This window comes from Nicotiana attenuata, unplaced genomic scaffold (genome assembly GCF_001879085.1).
Source record: "Nicotiana attenuata strain UT unplaced genomic scaffold, NIATTr2, whole genome shotgun sequence".
Lineage (NCBI taxonomy): Eukaryota > Viridiplantae > Streptophyta > Magnoliopsida > Solanales > Solanaceae > Nicotiana > Nicotiana attenuata.
This window is the reverse complement of record NW_017670503.1, coordinates 20227-35255: the sequence shown is the minus strand read 5'-3', so window position 1 is coordinate 35255 and position 15029 is coordinate 20227. Positions and strand designations below refer to the sequence as shown.

General features: G+C 39.3%; 2 protein-coding genes across 2 annotated transcripts in view; one reads left to right on the top strand and one right to left on the bottom strand.

Moving 5' to 3' along the window:
* Positions 1-6768: 6768 nt before the first annotated feature.
* Positions 6769-7320, top strand: LOC109240304 (uncharacterized mitochondrial protein AtMg00810-like). The gene has a single exon (XM_019406928.1). The coding sequence runs from the start codon at positions 6769-6771 to the stop codon at positions 7318-7320; it is 552 nt and encodes a 183-aa protein (XP_019262473.1).
* Positions 7321-11215: 3895 nt separating this feature from the next.
* LOC109240303 (uncharacterized serine-rich protein C215.13-like) overlaps positions 11216-15029 on the bottom strand; it is an 11011-nt gene continuing 7197 nt past the window's right edge. The window contains exon 4 of the mRNA XM_019406927.1: positions 11216-11995. Coding sequence (XP_019262472.1) covers positions 11216-11995 — 780 coding nt within the window. The remainder of the gene's footprint in view (positions 11996-15029) is intronic.

The following is a 15029-nucleotide window of genomic DNA, read 5'->3' as shown; positions in this document are numbered from 1 at the left end:
AGTGATTTTACCCAATGTGGCTTTCTCAAGTCCAAATAGGTATTGCACAAAACAAGTGATAAATGCTCAAGTCGGGTCTTACCTCTAGATTGAACCATTTAATTGGGGCTATCAATTTCTTGAGTTAACCCCAATTCCTTGTTAGCCAAGTTCTCCTAGACTTAGTCTCTCTTTCTCAAGTAGAGACTAAGTCAAATAGGCATGAATCAATGTTTGCGATCATTAATTCTTGAATTCGAGCAAGAACTAGGCTAAATATAACTAACCCAATCACAAACAAGCTCTAAATCAAATACCCATTAAGTACCCACACTAGGGTTGGGTCACAACCCTAGCTAGAAATTTAGCTACTCATGGAAATTTAAGAAATTAAAGAAGAAACTAAGATAAAATTCATAATAGATGATTAAGGGAAGAAAATCAAATATTTAAAAGCCAATCTAGTACAATGTTACCCAATACAGTAAATAAAAACGGCTCAGGTGCTCCCAACTTACAAAACTTGACCTAAAAATGATAAAAAGTTCTATTTATACTAAGCTAAAAATATCTGACAAAATTGCCCCTACGGAGGTTGTGCGGCCGCACAATTCTGTGTGCGGTCCGCATGTTGAAATTGACTGGTCAATTGGGCTTTCTGCGATCGTATAAAATATGAATGCGACTGCGCTTCATTTAATTATGCGGACCGCACATTTCTGAGTGCGGCGGCACACTTGTACTTGGACTGGAGCTGGCCTTCATTATACAGACCGTACATTTATGAGTGTGGCCGCACAATAATAGTGCAGTCCGCAAATCTTCAATCTTCCAACATGCAAGTTCTCTGAAACTTATTTTCTGCGGCCGCACAATAAGTGTGCGGTCCGCACTTTGTGAGGAAATTCCATCAGTGCTCCTTCAGAGTTTGCGGCTCCACACAATATTGTGTTGTCCGCATTGTGGCCCTTTTTGCCTTGTTTTGGTCCTTGTCCAATTTTGCTCCTTTTTGAGTTGATTTTTACTTCTTTGGCTCGTTTCCCAATATTCCAGCAAGAAAGCGCATTTCATTAGTTTTCGGGAATATGTATAAGCATTTTTGAGCTAAAACGTAAGTAAAAGAGTGCAAATAAGTAGTCAAAATCCCTACTTATCAATATGCTATGATAGTGAATATAGAAAGTCTAAGGAAGAATGGCAACTGTGGGATCAATACTAGTTTTGGTATCGATGGCAATGATGTTGCTGCTCTATTAAGTAGTAGAGGAAATAACAAATGGTAACAAAACTGGTGGTGGTAACACCAGTTACAAAACTAGAAACAATTACAACTATGGAAGGCCTGCACTTCAGTGTGATTACTATAAGCTCAAAGGTCACACAAGGGACAATTGCTACAAGTTGCATGGATATCCAGCTGACTTCAAATACAGGAAGAAGGGAGAAACACCTAATACTTATGCTAACAATGTGTGTAGTGTAGGAAATCAGATGTTTGAAGCTCAAGGCTCATCTCAGCAAGCAGCATCTATCTCTACACCACCAGCTCCAGCTCAGTTCTTCACTTCAGAACAATACAATCAAATTCTGCAAATGTTGAACAAAGAGAAAGAAGGAGAGCCTATGGCTAATGCAACTCAGATGGGGACAACAGGTATTCCTACTGCTCTAATGTCTAATCTAGCTAACCATAACTAGATAGTAGACACAGGGGCAACAAACCATATGGTACACAAGCTAAGTTTGCTTCACAAATTCAAAGAACTGTCACAAATGAGTAAGAATAAGGTGCATTTACCTACTGGAGAACAAGTTACTATAACTAAGACAGGAGAGTCTCATCTATTCCAAGACAAGACAATTGGAGAAGTACTATATATACCTGAATTCAAATACAACCTATTGTCAGTGTCAAAGATCACCAGGAAGTTACAATGTTGTGCAACATTCTTTCCTGATTTCTGTTTATTTCAGGAACTCTCAAGTGGGAAGGTGATAGGGATTGGTAGAGAAGAGGATGGCCTCTACATTCTGAGAAATAGAGGTAACTCAAGTCCAAAGCAGGTCTTTGATAACAAGAATGCCACCAATCATTCATCTGTAAATACCATTTCCAGTTCAACTAGTGATAGTGAAGGTAGTTCCAAGAACAAGACTAAGACTGATGGTATATCTCCTTGGCATAGGAGACTAGGGCATGCTCTTTTATGAGTCCTAAAAAACATAGATGGCTTGGGTAACTCTCAGTTGAAGAATCACATGCTATGTATGTCCTATTGCTAAACAAGCAAGACTGCCTTTCTTCTAAGCACTACTTGTTCTGTTAATCATTTTGACCTTGTGCATGCTGATGTCTGGGGTCCTTATCGAGTTCTCACTGATGATGGTAAAATATATTTTTTGACTCTAGTAGATGATTTCTCTAGATACACATGGATATTCCTAATGCCTACTAAAGCAAATTCTATTGTGGTGTTAAGGAACTTCCTATTATATGTCAAAACTCAATTTGCCTGTGGTGTAAATGTCTTAGAACAGATAATGGTTTAGAATTCTTCAATGATCAGGCGAACAATTTACTAAAGGAGTATAGTATTGTACATCAAAGCTCTTGTGTGTATAAACCACAACAGAATGGTATTGTTGAAAGGAGACATAGATATATTCTAGGCATGGCAAGAGCATTAAGGTTTCATGCATTTGTACCTTTGAGATTTTGGGGAGATTGTGTGTCCACAGCTGTATGCTTACTCAATAGACTGCCCACTGTGTTGTTGAAAGGTCGGTCACCTTTGAGAAGTTGTTTCACAGAGTTCCCTCACTACAGCATCTCAAGGTGTTTGGTAGTCTTTGCTATACTACCACTGTGAAGAAAGGTGACAAGTTCAGTCCAAGAGCGATCCCAGCTGTTCATCTTGGATATTCAACTACTCAGAGGGTTACTATCTCTATGATCTAACCTCCAAGGAGTTCTTTGTAAGCAGAGACATTGTCTTTCAAGAAGACATTTTCCCAATCAAGAATATGAGCACTAGTCCTTCACCTATGTTCCTAGTACTGCAACTGGTTGAACCTGATCCACCTACTGTATCTGCACCATTGCATTCACCTTCCTACTCAACCCTTAACACTAATACCTCACAGCTTTCCCTATATTCTATTATCAGATATCTTTCTCCACATCCAGTACAACTCAGAAGATCTTCAAGGGAATCTAGACCACCAATCTTAATGGGAGATTATGTTGTCCAACAAAAATTTTATTGTCTATATCCACTATCCAACTATGTGGTGTATGATCACCTTACTCATGCCTACAGATCTTCATTAGCTGCTTATTCAGCAATTGTAGAACCCAGGACTTATGCAGAAGCCAGTACCAACCCACTGTGGGTGGCTGCTATGAAGTCTGAAATTTCAGCTCTTGAGAGCAATAATACATGGACAATTGTAGACCTTCCTCCAGACAAGGTTCCTATAGGATGCAAATGGGTGCTTAAGGTCAAATATAAATCCATAGGAGAGGTGGAAAGATATAAAGCAAGGCTTGTAGTCAAAGGCTACAGCCAGCAAGAAGGTTTGGATTATACTGAAACCTTCTCACTTGTAGCTAAGATGGTCACAGTGAGGTCTGCAGTAGCTCTTGTTGTTGCTTCACACTGGTTTGTTTTTCAAATGGATGTTCATAATGCATTTCTTCTGGGTAATCTATGTGAAGAAGTTTATATGCAAATTCATGATGGCTTTTCAAGCCAAGGGGAGTAATAGAAGGTGTGCAAGTTGAATAAGTCTTTGTATGGACTTAAACAAGCCCCTACACATTGGAACTTAAAACTGACAGAAGTTTTGACAGATCTAGAATTTGTACAATCACACTATGACTATTCTTTGTTCACACACAAGAAGGGAGCAGATTTGGTGATTGTGCTTGTCTATGTAGATGATCTATTAGTTACTGGAAATAACCTAAACCTGATTGAGAAGGCTAGAAAGGATCTGCAGAGCAGGTTTAAGATGAAAGACTTAGGGGAATTGAAGTAATTCCTTGGCATAGAGTTTTCAAGGTTAGAGAAAAGCATTCATATGTGCCAAAGAAAGTATGCCCTTGAGTTGTTATCTGAGACTGGTCTATCAGGAGGAAAACCAGTACTTACTCCACTGGAATTCAATCACAAACATACCTCTATAGAATTTGATAAGGTCTTCAACAAGGAGAGCTTGTCTGATGACAGACTACTTGAAGACAGAAGTGGTTATCAAAGAATAGTGGGAAGATTGCTGTATTTGACTATGACTAGACCTGACATAGCCTTTGTGGTACAGGATCTAAGTCAATTCATGCATGCTCCTAAGCAATCACATCTAGATGTTGCTATGAGAGTGATCAAGTATAATAAAGGAAATCCTGGCCTTAGGCTGTTCTTACCATCAGGTGGCACTCAAAAGTTGGTTTCCTTTTGTGACTTAGACTGGGGTGCATGTGTGGAAACAAGAAAGTTCACAGGTTATGCTGTGAAGTTTAGTGATGCTTTGATTTCCTGGAAATCAAAGAAGCAAGGAACAGTTTCAAAGAGCTCAGCTGAGGCAGAGTTCAGAAGGATGGCCACTACTGTTGCAGAGATAAAATGGTTAGTTGGGCTGTTTGAGGAGTTGGGAACAGCAGTTGAACTTCCAGTTCAGCTTATCTGTGACAGTAAAGCTGCAATTTAAATCGCAACTCATCCTATATTTCATGAGAGAACCAAACACATAGACATTGACTGCCACTTCGTAGCAGAAAAAATTCAAGAGGGAAGGATCAGGACTCAACATATTGGTACAAGAGAACAATTGGCAGACATCTTCACCAAGAGTCTTTGCAGTCCACAACATGATTACTTAGTATGCAAGCTGGGAATGAAAAGCATGTTTTCATCCTTAAGCTTGAGGGGGAGTGTGTTGATACCCAATTTTTTCCTAAGTATTTTTTATGTACTCAAAATATCCTAAAAATAGCATATACATGCATATATAAGCATTCCCAAGAGTTTTGTATTTTTCCTTATTTTAAATCAATTTATTGTCTATTTTAACAGTACAAAATCCAATAATTATTCCCAAAATTATTATTTTTTGTGAATAACTTATTTTATTCTCATATTTACACCAAATATAATTAAGGTAATTTTTTGTATATTTTTACAAATTTGTTTGGTATTTTTAAAGCTAATTGCATATAAAGGCAATTATAGCCTATTTTACGATTAATAGTGTTTTATAATTGTAAAATTAGTTCTAATATTTTTAAATTAATACATATGCATTTATGATCCATGGTTCATAGTTCATCAGACTTTGGTTCACGCCCCCGGTGGGTTGTCTTCGGTGTTCAGGTCGGAATCACGTACTCATATCTCTTATGCTATGATGCTGACTTACTTGTGTTTCTTAGCATTACATATTCAGTACATTATACGTACTGATGCCCCTTCTTTTGGGCGTTGTGTTCATGTCTACAGGTACAGATAGACCAGGTGATGCCCTTCCAAGTAGGTGCACGGTTCAGCTATTGGTTGTTGCTCTCGTCTCCTTCGAAGTAGCTGTTTAGAAGTTGATAGGTAAGGAGGAAGATGTTTAACATTTTGGGTACGGTGGGGCCCTATCCCGATCTAGTTATCTTCGTGTATGTTCTTTTAGTACTCTTATAGGCTTGAAGGTTAGAGTCTGGTTGTATAAAATGGTTACAGTTACAATTTGTTAAGAACAGTTGTAATATGTATGATATGCCAGTGTTGTCCTTGTAATTCGGATGTACTCATTTTAAACTTTGGTGATTACATTTGGAGGCTTCAATGGCTTGGAACTCATGAGTGAAAAGTCTAAAGAGCATGCATTGGTTTTCACGAGTCTTCGGGCGCGTGTGCCGGTCGCACCTCTCAAGGTTGGGGTGTGACAAGAAGGCTATGAGCCAGGACAAACTGATCCTGGAAAGATTAATATTTTGGATGGCATCAATCTTGAGATCGCGACTTGGACGACAAATGTTGAGCAAGAGACAATAGAAAATTATTTTTGACACTACAAAATTCGTTTAGGGGATGAAGCCTCAAGGAGTTTAAATGAACCCACTTGTGGAAACGACATTCAAGAACTTGAAGTCATGATTAATGATTTCGATTACCGCAATAAAATAGATGTTAATAGCCCGTTGGATTACTCCAGTAAAAATGATACATGTTCAGAGGTCCAGATCTTAGAAGTAACTGTGGATACCATCAGAGAAAAAATATTGATGATGAAGTTGAAGACGATACAATACCTTTGTGTAACGACCCGATCGGTCGTTTTGAGTATTTTAGCCCTGATCCTCTAATTATTGCCTCCTCTATGTTCTATTATGGTTATGTGATTTGCCAAGGGTGTTTGGTTTTGGTTTCGGACGAGTTTCGGAGTGAAATGGGACATATAGTCCCTAGGTTGGAGCTTTAAGTTGAAAGAGTTGACCGTAGTTTGACTTTTGTGTAGACGACTCTGGAATGGAGTTTTGATGGTTCCAATAGCTCCGTATGGTGATTTTAGACTTAGGAACATGTTCCATGCACTTTGCTCTAGAGGTTATAGCTATTATTTAAATGATTACTCTCTGTTTATCAAGAAATCATCTCAGTCTACTATATTTCTAGCTTTATATATTGATGATATTATTCTAACAGGGGATAGTATGCTTGCAACTGCCTCCTTGAAAAGTTTTCTTGTTGACCAATTTAGAATAAAGGATCTAGGGCTTCTCCATTTTTCTAGGGCAGTCAAATGTATTATCATTCTTCTTGTGTTTTGTTGCATCAACAAAAGTTTATTACTGATTTACTTGTTGATTTCGATTGTTCTGTTGTGTCTTCTGTTGTGTGGCCATTGTATTTAACTGTTAAGTTGCACCATGATATTGGTGATTCTCTGCCTAGATCTGATATATATCACAACCTTATACAGAAGCTTAACTTTCTCACCCATACTCGCCCTAATATTTGTTTTGCTGCCCAACAACTTACTCTGTTTCTTCACACACCTAAAGTCCCTCACATGACTGCAACTTTACATGTTTTACGATACTTAAAGGGCACTTATGATGTTTGTCTTTTTCTTAATGATTCTGCTGATTGTTCTTTGATTGGCTACTGCGATAGTGATTGGGCTGCCTGCCCTGATTCTCGCCACTCTGTTAGTGGTTTTTGTGTGTTCTTTGGGGGGGTGGTGGTGGTGGTGGTGGTGGTGGTGGTGGTGGTGGTAGTCTTATTAGTTGGAAGTCTAAGAAATAATAAGTGGTTTCTTTATGGAATTTTTACCTCATATAGCAAAGGTTGATACCTTATTTATTTTAAATAAATACTCTTTTAAAAAATTATATTCTATAGCTACCTTTTAATTTTTATAGCCAAATATCTATTTATGGTTACCTCCTACCCTTAAGCCATAAAATACTCTTTGTATTATTTTTCTCTCTCATTCTTTTAGATTTTTCTCCACCCTCTTTCTCTCTCAATGCCGGTCTTTCTCCATGGATACAACCACTATTCTCCACTGATTCATCTCCATTGTCTCGCAAAATTTTCATTGTCAGTGGGCTGGGACTCTGAATCAATGTCGAAATCAAGCCCTAGAGAGAAAGATCCACCCCATTCTGATGGCCGTTGCTTTGCAATGAAATCTGGACATGGCCAATGCAACTCTTGCCTCTCACCACCTCCATTGATGTTTTTCTTCATCTATCAAATTCGCAATTACTAACAAATAAGACAATCTGCTATTGAAAATAAGGAATTTCTTTAACTTTTGCGCCAAATTTTAAGAGTTTCGAGTCAGAATCGCGGCCCTCTTGACGAGATGACATTAGGGTTGTTCTTGAACAAAGATGACGGAGTTTGGGGCTGAGCAACTTGAAGAGTTTGTTACCTTTTTTTTTTCATTGTATTTCAATGTATCTCGCTATATTCTATGTATTTCATTGTATTCATTATCTTTTTTTTTATTGTATTTCAATGTATCCCGCTGTATTCCATGTATTTCATTGTATTCACTGTCTCGCTATATTCCATGAATGTATTCATATGTTTTTATTAATTAATATAATTTATGTATTCAGATGTATATATTTATTCAAATGTATCTGCAGTATGTATTCATATGTTTTTGCACTATAGATGACCTGCTATACTTCATGTATTCAAAGTATTTTTATATATTTAACTGTATTCAATGTAATTATATAATTTCTCTGAAGATTGCTATATTTTTGGGGTGTTTTTCGATTGAGAATCTTTTTTATAACTGAAAATATAAATTTTGCGTGTTATAATTGAGTTTGAGTTATATTGGGAGTCTATTATGTTAATTGATTCACTTTCCGTTTAAAAACAGCTGAACAGACCATGAATTGCGCTATTTACGTTACTGAATTCACAAATACATATCGTGAATATAGTCGAATACAATAATCTGTCTAGCTGTAATCCCCTGTTTCACGCCGTGAATGCAGTCGAATACAATAATCTATCTAGCTGTAATCCAATGTTTCACGCCGAGAAATGCTACTGTATTCATGAATACAGTAGCTTAAATACATCGAATACACTCTAAAAAACCTGAAAACATAGCTATAAGAAGTAATATAGTAAATGGTAGCTACAACTAGCTAATAACCACTTAACAATAGTGATTTGTGAAAATTTCTCTTTCTTTATCCTCCGTTGAGGCTAAATATAGGGTCATGCGTAAGGTCATTGCTGAGTTGTCTTGGCTGGTTTGTTTGTTGTATGACATTGGATTGTAGGCCTCTACTCCTCTTCTTATTTTCTGTGACTATCAGGTGCTATTCACATAGCCAAGAACCTCGTATTTCACGAGCGAACCAAGCATATAAAAGTTAATTGTCATTTTACCCGGACCAAGTTGGCTGATGATTTGATTCCTTTACATCATGTTCCTACTACTCTTGGCTGACATTCTTACAAAGTGCTTGACAGCTGGGGCTCATCATTTTTGGGTGTGTGCCCACCCTCCAACTCGAGGTGGGGTATTGGCGTTATATAGTGCATGGAAGAATCACCTATTACATTGGGCTTGAAGTGTATTTATTTGGATTGGGCTTAGCTCACATTCCTTTTACTCACATGTAATCCGTCGGGTCGGTCCATAGCTTAGGCTTAGATCTTTACGTTTTCCTCCTTGTATATAAATACACATTCTGGGATTTTCAGTAGGAAGCGAGCACATTTTTCAGATGAATAAAATCATTTTTCGTTCTCTCTCTATTCTCTTATTCCTGAAGCCCTAATCTACTCCCTTTCTTTGATTTCTGCTGCAAATCGATACTTCACACCCTATCAAAAGCAGCATCAGACAAGACACGACGACTGTTCTTATGCAATTACCCATCGATCCTGTTTGTACCATTGACTAGAAGAGAAAGGGAAAAAATTAAACTTTTCTTATCATAAAACTCTAACGCACGATCTTGAATGAAATGAAAATAGACATAGTAAGCATCACTATAGTCTCTCGATTATGAGTATGGTGCATAATATAACCATAAGGGAGAATCTACTAGATACAACTTTTTGACTTTTAGATACCTAAATCTAGGCTCTAATACTACTTGACACATAACTAATCCAACAACCAACTTATTATTTGTTGAATTTAGAGAGAGAAATTTTGTGGAAAGCAAAATGAATATTCTTCTCATTCAATTCTGTAACTGTTTACAATAATAGAGAATGAATATATATCTACAACTAACTAACTAACCTCCTTACTCATGTACATAATTACCCCTATTCTAGAAAGTACTAGAAGCTACTATTATTTATGTACATATGATAACAAAAGAAATAGTAAATTGATGTAGGTCCAGTAAGGAATAGTCTGATGAAGGCCCAATAGGCCCAATATCCACCTGTAACCCGTGTAGCCCAATATTGCCATTTAGTGAGAAGAAACCCTATCTTGTTTACCATTTCGTTGTTGTATCTCATCGGCAACACCCCCCCTCAAGTTGGAGGGGGCGGAAAGCACGCCCAACTTGCCCAGTAGACTACGATGGAGAGGCTCAGAAAGGGGCTTGGTAAATAGGTCAGCGAGTTGATGGTGAGAAGGAAGAAAGGAGAGAGAGATGAGACCCGCTTGGAACTGTTGCCGAACAAAATGACAATCAAGTTCCACATGTTTGGTACGCTCATGTAAAATGGGGTTTTTTGGTGATATGGATGGCGGCTTGACTGTCAGAGTGAAGAGTCACTGGTAACGAAGGAAGAACAGAAAGATCGTCAAGTAAACGAACAAGCCAGGTCAGTTCAGCAACGACTCGCCGCATGGACCGGTACTCGGCTTCAGCGGAAGACAAAGAGACGGAAGGTTGTTTCTTGGACTTCCAAGAAACAGGACAGCCCCCTAGACTGATGAAAAACCCACTGACAGAGCGACGACTATCAGGACAAGAACCCCAATCAGAGTCGCAAAAGGCGAGCAAATCAAGAGAAGGATCAGCACTCATGAAGAGATCCAAAACAGGGTCACGAAGAAGATAACAAAGACAGTGATTAGCAGCAGAGAAATGAGGTTCGCGAGGGTCTTGCATGAATTAGCTAAGATGCTGGACGGCAAAAGAAATATCAGGACGAGTGTGAGTTAAAAAATTAAGTTTTCCCAAAAGACGACGATAAAGCAGAGGATCAGCAAGAGGAGCCCCAACACCAGTACGTAGTTTAGAAGAAGGGTCCAAAGGAGAAGAGGCAGGGGACAAACCAAGGCAGTCTAATTCAATGAGAAGGTCAAGAGTGAACTTGCGTTGGCATAGGATCAGACCAGAGGACTCACGAAGCACTTCCATGCCCAAGAAATAAGATAAGTTCCCCAAGTCTTTAATTTTAAATTCATGATCTAGGAATTGTTTCAAATCATTCAGCTCCTGAATATTGTTGCTTGTTAGTAAAATGTCATCCACATAAACTGCCACCAGAGAAACAAAATCACCATTATTTTTGTAAAAAAGAGAGTAGTCGTTAAGGGAGTGAGTAAAACCCTTGAAATTAAGAGCAGCCGTCAAGCGAGCATACCACTTCCTAGAGGCTTGGCGAAGACCATAGAGAGCTTTCTTGAGTCGACAAACTAGGTTAGGAGTAGGAGGGTCTAAGCCTGCTGGAAATTTCATATAAACTTCTTCATGTAAATCCCCATGTAGAAAAGCGTTATTCACATCCAATTAATAAAGTCCCCAATTTTTCTTAACAGCAATAGCAAGAATGCACCTAATAGTGGTCATTTTGACCACAGGGGGGAAAGTATCTGTAAAATCAATCCCCTCTCGTTGAGTATCCCCTCGAATAACCAAACGAGCTTTGAGCCTTTCCACACTCCCATCAGATTTTAGTTTAACCTTGTAAACCCACTTACAAGGTAAAGCCTTTCTCCCAATAAGTAATGGAACTACCTCCCAAGTATCATTGGCCTTTAAAGCATCAAGTTCTTTTGCCATTGCTTCTTGCCAACCAGGGTCCAATGCTGCCTGAGAATAACTAGAAGGCTCATGGACAGTAGGTAGGGAATTTAGCAAGCTTTGGTTAGAAGCAGAAAGTAGATTGGATGAAATAGTAGAAGGGGAAACAGGTGAGAGAAAACAAGAATGAGAAACATTGGTTAGGTGCACGGCCCCACAGATATAGTCAGACAAATAACTAGGTGCATTGTGTTCACTTAAAGATCTGCGCAAGGCATCAGGAGGAACATTAGAAGTGGAAACAAGATTGATGGGAGGATGAGAAGGAGATGTAGATGTGGAGGTAGGTGAAACAGTGGAAGAAGTAGAAGGTATAGAAGAGGATGTAGAAGGTGAACCAGGAACAGGACTAGGATCAACTCGAGGAAGTGAAACTGGAGAGGAAACAAGAGCAGGAGAATCAGTAGTGGGGAGAGGAATAGAGGAATCAGAAAAAATGAGAGGCTGTGGTGTAGAAAAATCAACAGTAGAAGAAGTAGGAAAGTACTGAGAGAAGGTAGTGGTAGGATGTGTAAAAGGAAAAACAGATTCATGAAAAATCACATTTCTGGAGACAAAAATCTTATTGTTTTCTAAATTTAATAGCTTGTATCCTTTTTTACCAGTAGGATAATGTCACGACCCGGATTTTCCACCATCGGGAGTAGTGATGGCGCCTACTGTCGGAGCTAGGCAAGCAGAGTATTAAAACATTCTCTGATAACATTTCAACGATATAAATAAAACGAGTCATTTAAATAAAAGCGGAAGTCATAAAGACATAGATAACTGAAAACCAAATGCGGAAGTTTAAATACAACTCTACCCAGATCCGGTGTCACTAACTCACGAACTACTAAAGAGTGCTAAAAACAAGTTTGAATAGAAGTACATCAATGTTTGTCTCGGTACAAGGAAAACAAACTAATATCATAGAAGGGACTCCGGCATGCGGACGTCAGCTAGGCTACCTCGAAAGTCCCTGGACTGAAGTCGGCTCCCGATCAAATCCTACTGCTGAGGCCCAAAAGCTGCTCCTGGATATGTGCAAAAAGATGCACAGAGTGTAGCATCAGCACAGCCGACCCCATGTGCTGGTAAGTGCCTGGCCTAACCCCGGCGAAGTAGTGACGAGGCTAGACAGGACCTACCAAAAACAACCTGTGCAGATATATATGTATATACAAGTGCAACGAAATAACAGCAGAAAATATCAATTAAAGCGGGGAGGGGACATGCTTAGGGAAAATACAGATGAAGACAACTTATCAGAAGTAAACACGAAACTACATCAGACCTCATAATCTATATAAGTGGTCGGCGTGCCACACGATCCCATTTCATAATATATAAGTGGTCGGCGTGCCACACGATCCCATTTCATAATATATAAGTGGTCGGCGTGCCACACGATCCCATTTCATAATATATAAGTGGTCGGCGTGCCACACGATCCCATTTCATAATATATAAGTGGTTTCCCGGCAAGGGAGAATACGACTAAGCAGTTAAATCCCGGCAAGGGAGCAACAACAATAACTTACACGTCCCGGCAAGGGAATAATCACATCTCTTTCTTTTACGTTCATTTCTTACTTTTTAATCAAGTCAAAAATCGAGTCAACGCTCCAAAGAGTTTACACATCATATTTCCTTCTCATTCTCTTCATATCATATAGAAACCATCAATTAACAAGGAAGAGTCACTACAGAATCCCAATTAAGCACAAATAAAGACCCACGGTCATGCTAGACACCGGTGTATAGATACTCGTCACCATGCCTATACACCGTACTCAACATTTAGCAATTAGCAAATAATACTCTAATCCTATTCCCTCGAGCCAAAGTTAGATCAAACACTTACCTCGAATGCTCCAAACTCAACTCAAGCCTCTAGTATAGCTTTACCCCTCGAATTCGGCTCCAACACAGTCAAATCTATGAAATAACGACTTTATAATATCAATAATAGCTAAACAAATCAAACCCAATGCCTAAATATAGATTTCCAACCTTTCTTCCAAAAATTCCAAAATCGACCCCAGGCCCGCTTGGTCAAAACACGAGGTTCGAACCAATTCCATGTTACCCATTCCCCCACGAGCCCGGATATACAATTTGTTTTCAAATTCGACCCCAAAACGAGGTCTAAATCGAAGAAAATCGAAAAACCCTAACTCTACCCTTTTCCCCCAATTTCCACCCTAATCTATGTGATTTAAGCTTGGAAACCTACTAATTAATGAAGAATAATAAAGGAATAAGTAGGAAATTATTTACCCAAGTGGTCTTGAAGAATGGGGGCTTCAATGGCTTCCTAAAGCTTGGGAGAGAAGAGAGCTCGTGAGAAATATGGACTAAATCCCGTAGCTACTGTTTTGAAACTTAAAAAAAATCACTGGGTGTTTTTGTGCTACGCGTTCGCGACAGGAGCGTCGCGTTCGCGAATAAGGGCGAGCTGGCAAGCTACGCGTTCACGAGGGAAGGACTGCGAACGCGAAGAGGAAGTACTGGGGGGTCCAAAGAATTGGCCTACACGAACGCGTCGACCATCACGCGAACGCGGAGAAGGAAAAAGGCAAACCATCGCGATCGCGATGGCCTGAACGCGAACGCGAAGAAGGGGGCCTCAAAGCTATGCGAACGCGAAGGGGGTATTGCGAACGCGAAGAAGGATTCTTCTGTGTAAAAATTGCAGAAAAATCTGATGCCTTCCTAAGTTCAAAACCATCCCGAACACCTCCAAAAGCACTCCCGAGCCCTCGGGGCTCCTAACCAATCAAATACACTAACTCAACAACATCCTACGAACTCAACCGTGCGATCAAATAGCCAAAATATCATCAAAATCAATGAATTAAACCTCAAAATCATCACTTTTTCATCAAACTTCATAAACTTCCATTTTTAGATATTTAGGTCCGAAACACGTCAAATGACGTCCGATTTCAACCAAATTTCACAGAAAGTGCTTAAACCATATATAAGACTTACCGGGCGTCGGAACCAAAATACGAGCCCGATACCACAGTCTTTTAATCAATTTTCATTTCAAATTTCCATATAAATTTCAGAAAAGAATAATTTCTTTTAAAAAATTTGTTTCTCGGGCTCGGGACCTCGGATTTCGATTTCGGGCATATGCCGGAGTCCCATATTTTTCTACGGACCCTCCGGCACCGTCAAATCACGGGTCCTGGTCCGTTTACCCAAATGTTGACCAAAGTCAACTTTAATCATATTAATATCAAAATTCATGAATTTTTACACAGAATTCATATTTAAGCTTTCCGGCTACGCGCCCGGACTGCGCACGCAAATCGAGGCAAGTAAAAATGAGGTTTTCAAGGCCTCGGAAGCACAGAATGAAAGAGAAAACAGGTGATGACCCTTTGGATCGTCACATTCTCCACCTCTAAAACAACCGTTCGTCCTCGAACGGACAAAAGAAAGAAGTACCTGAGTCGGGAAATAGATGAGGATAACGGCTCCGCATATCAGACTCGGACTCCCAGGTCGATGCCTCAGGAGGCTGACC